Here is a 3,626-nt window from a genome sequence, read left to right as displayed (position 1 = left end):
CCATACACATACTTATGCGTATTCTAGAAAAATAACTTGGAAATTTGCCTCCGGTGCCGAATTCGACGTCCTTAGAGGACATGACGCAATTTGTTGGGCTCACCTTTAGTCCTATGACTGCTACGATTTGGAAGATGTGGGCTTCGCTGAAATGCAAATTCTTTGCTTCGTTAATCCTCCAAAATTGTGTATGAACGGCTGATCGGTTGCACCGGCAGGGATGGCCAAACTACGGCCTTTGCCCTCTCTGCAAGTAAGTGCAAGACTCTGTTCCTCACATCCTATTCCGATGTAGGTTCACCACCAGGATTTGGAACGAGATTTGCACTTGGTTAGGCATCCACGACTCCTTACCAATGGCTTAGCGGCATGAAGACTGTTAAAGCTTGGTAGCTCAAGGCGGTGAATGGTGGAGGTTATAACCAGAAGGTCATCGCCTCTTTGATAATGCTTGTCTCATGGGAAATCTGGAAAGAGCAAAATATGAATTTTTTCGCAACACTGTAGCCTTGATCTTCATTGTCATCGCAAAAATAAAAAAGGAGGCCTGTCTTTGGTATTTGGTGGGAGCCAAGTATTTGGGTGTTATAATGTTGCGAGAGTAGGCCCTTTTCTTTTGCCGCATTGCATCTTATGTCTAAACCTTCGCCTTAATCAATGAAAATGGCAAGCCTTTTGACTTATTTAAAAAAAAGGTGTAAAGTGAAATTAGCTATTTTACTTGTAAGTGGTTAGTTGGCTCGGGAAACATATCATGCATCCCCAATCTCAAACCACTAACACTTTCGACTCAATAAAATGCCAAAGCCAGGAGCCATTACATTTGAATAAGATTCAGATGAAGCTTTCATGCAGCTACCATTGAAGCTCATATCCCACCAAACTATCTAAGGACACGGCACCTCAAACACTTCCACGACTTGGCTGCCGGATATTCGCCTTATAATAGACCCCCCACCCCCCACACTCACATTTCAAAACCCATCTTGCCTCCAGACAAAGAACATTAGCTTCCATCTAGCCGCCATTATTCCTGACTACAACTCTCACAATGCTGAGCACCACGGCGCACCACAGCAGCAGGCAGACGCATGCTTTCGAGAAGAGCCCGAGCCGCAGCCGCCACGGCTCGGCCAGGAAGAACGGCAGCATAGACAGGAAGCTGCAGCTGCAGGCGATGAGCCACGCGAGCAAGTACCTGCAGAGGATGCTTGTGTGCCCGCCGGGGCTGGGTGGCGGCGTCCGGCGGAGCGGCTCCGGCCTCTCCCTGTCGTCGCTGTCGCTGTCGCAGAACTCGAGCGACTCGTCGCTGAGCAGCTCCAACTCCAGCAGCTGGGAGCCCAAGGTGCCGCTCATCTACGGTGGCACTTTCAGCCCGTGGGGCGACGTGCTCGTGTCCCTAGAGAAGAGGAGGGGAGACGACTGCGACGACGACGACGACAAGGTGAGCGGCCGTGATGATGATGATGAGGAGGATTTTGATTGCAGTGAGCCCGGGGGCCTGCACAGATGCAGCTGGATCACCAAGAACAGTGGTGAGGATTGAGAAATGCTTAATTACTTGCCAGTAATATTTATCCCTGCCAAGAAAGTATACTGCTAATATTTGTTTTCATGCATATATTTTTTTTTCGACTATGGAAGACTCCAAGAAACCATAGTCAAAAGAATATATTTTTTACGTGCAAGAACAACGGTTTCTTGTAAGGGGGAGCAGAGAATGAAAAGTCAATGGCGAAAAGTACAATTAGTTAATTAGCTTTGCACCAACTTATATGTACAATAACCCTGTCAAAAAAACTTACTAGTACAATAAGGTTGACAGAAAGATCAAATCAAGAAGAAAAGAAGTTTGGATAGCAAATGGGGCCAGCCTTTTCCTTCAAGGGATGGCGAAGCCCACATCACTTACTGATGAAACTCTTGATTTGACCAAGCTAAAGATATGTCCTGAGCCCTGGCTTGCTGTTGCCTTGAAAACAAAGTTCAGTTGATAAGCTCACCAGAAAGGGACTCCTCTCCAGTCCCCTCTAGTCTGCTGAGCAAACTAAAATCAACCAGCTAAAAACAAAAAGGACAATGTATATTTTATTCTTTTAACTAAACGAAGGACAAAATTTAGATCAGCAAACTGATCACTTGCCTGAAATCCACCTTGCAGATGAGGCATATATCCAGTTCCACGACGAATCCTGGGGTGTTCCAGTGTACAGCGACGAGTACGACTCTGCCACATTTTTTTTTTGCTTGTCGCGTGCAAAAGTTCATCTTGAAAAATCGAAAAAAAAAGAATCATTCCGTTTACAAATATATTCTGTTGTAATTTGCAGCCGCCTGTTCGAGCTGCTCACCCTGTCAGGGATGCTCATAGACCACAACTGGACAGAGATACTCAAGAGGAGGGACATGTACATGTAGGTGCAGCGTCTTTCCGAACATTTGGGTTTCTCAGTACATATGCAGCACTTGTCACTTTCCCTGTGAATCATGAATGGGTTAACAAAACTGTGGCAAATTTGATGATTTCAGGGAAGCATTTGTGGGCTTCGACCCCAATGTGGTGGCGAAGATGAACGAGGATGACATCGCCGTGATCAGCGCCAATAAGGAGCTCAAGCTAGCGGAGTGCAGGGTGCGGTGCATCGTCGAGAACGCTAAGTGCATAAGAAAGGCGAGTGCACTAAGATTTCTGGTTATTTCTGGCGAAATTCTTCTAACAAAGATATTACAAGGACAGGAAAAGTTTGCAATGAAATGAGGGAAGAATGACATGCAGATGCCATGGATGTGTCAATATGAACTGAACAAATTTAGCCGTGAAGCATTGGATAAAAACTTATGACCATTGTATGCATGTGCAGGTGGCGAAGGAGTTTGGGTCTTTCAGCGGGTACATCTGGGGGCACATGAACCACCGGCCTATGGTAGGTAAATACAAGCACCACAAGTACATCCCGCTCCGAACACCCAAGTCAGAAGGGATGAGCAAGGACCTAATCCGGCGGGGGTTCCGGCTCGTTGGTCCTGTCATAGTCTACTCATTCATGCAAGCCTCTGGCATGGTCATCGATCACCTCGTCGGCTGCTTTCGGTTCTCTGAGTGTGTCCGCCTTGCTGAGCGGTCTTGGGGTATCACAAATGTCGCCACGTAGACGCCCAAGCACTCCAGTCTCGAACTTTGACATTACAGCGTTTGCTTCACAATAACCTTTTTCCCCTAAAATACGCAAGAGCTGCGTATCCTTTATTTATTTGTTTTTTGATTAGTAATGTATGGGTTGTAAATTATGTGTGGTAGACTACTAAGTTATGTTTTTTCCCTACTTGTGGTAGTGTGACTGGTATGTAAGTTGCTATGGTTAAGTTTTTTTTTGAACAAGTTAAGATTATCTCCTTTTTGTTTGGGCCTGAGTAAGGCCATGTATGATTAAGGAGCCCACAAATCCAGCGTCGAACAAATTGTCCATGATTTTATATGTAACTAGTTGAATGCCCGTGCTGCCATCTAATAACAAAAAATGTATATAAACACATTGATAAAAAAATTCTAATAAATGTGTCGACATGAGGGTATGCGATTCCATTCAGATAACGAAAAAATTACCAACTCTCTCTCCCACTTTTTT

At 45.3% G+C, this 3,626-nt stretch overlaps 1 protein-coding gene across 1 annotated transcript; it reads left to right on the top strand.

Annotated features, from left to right (window-relative positions):
* Window positions 1–959: 959 nt before the first annotated feature.
* LOC125545217 (DNA-3-methyladenine glycosylase) lies at window positions 960–3,398 on the top strand. Its single transcript, XM_048709107.1, has 5 exons — window positions 960–1,535; window positions 2,162–2,219; window positions 2,331–2,414; window positions 2,530–2,671; window positions 2,862–3,398. The coding sequence occupies exons 1-5, from the start codon at window positions 1,052–1,054 to the stop codon at window positions 3,150–3,152; spliced, it is 1,059 nt and encodes a 352-aa protein (XP_048565064.1). The 5' UTR covers window positions 960–1,051; the 3' UTR covers window positions 3,153–3,398.
* The last annotated feature ends 228 nt before the right edge of the window (window positions 3,399–3,626 follow it).

The sequence above is a fragment of the Triticum urartu genome, chromosome 3 (genome assembly GCF_003073215.2).
Source record: "Triticum urartu cultivar G1812 chromosome 3, Tu2.1, whole genome shotgun sequence".
Taxonomy (NCBI): Eukaryota; Viridiplantae; Streptophyta; class Magnoliopsida; order Poales; family Poaceae; genus Triticum; species Triticum urartu.
The sequence above is the reverse complement of the archived record's forward strand: the minus strand, read 5'-3'. Positions and strand labels throughout refer to the sequence as shown.

Bases quoted from the DNA above. Each gene is read 5' to 3' on its own strand.
- LOC125545217 (XM_048709107.1), top strand. From the start codon at position 1,052: ATGCTGAGCACCACGGCGCACCACAGCAGCAGGCAGACGCATGCTTTC. The intron at 1,536-2,161 runs GTGAGGATTGAG...TCCACCTTGCAG, and splicing joins CTGGATCACCAAGAACAGTG to ATGAGGCATATATCCAGTTC. The intron at 2,415-2,529 runs GTAGGTGCAGCG...TGATGATTTCAG, and splicing joins AAGAGGAGGGACATGTACAT to GGAAGCATTTGTGGGCTTCG.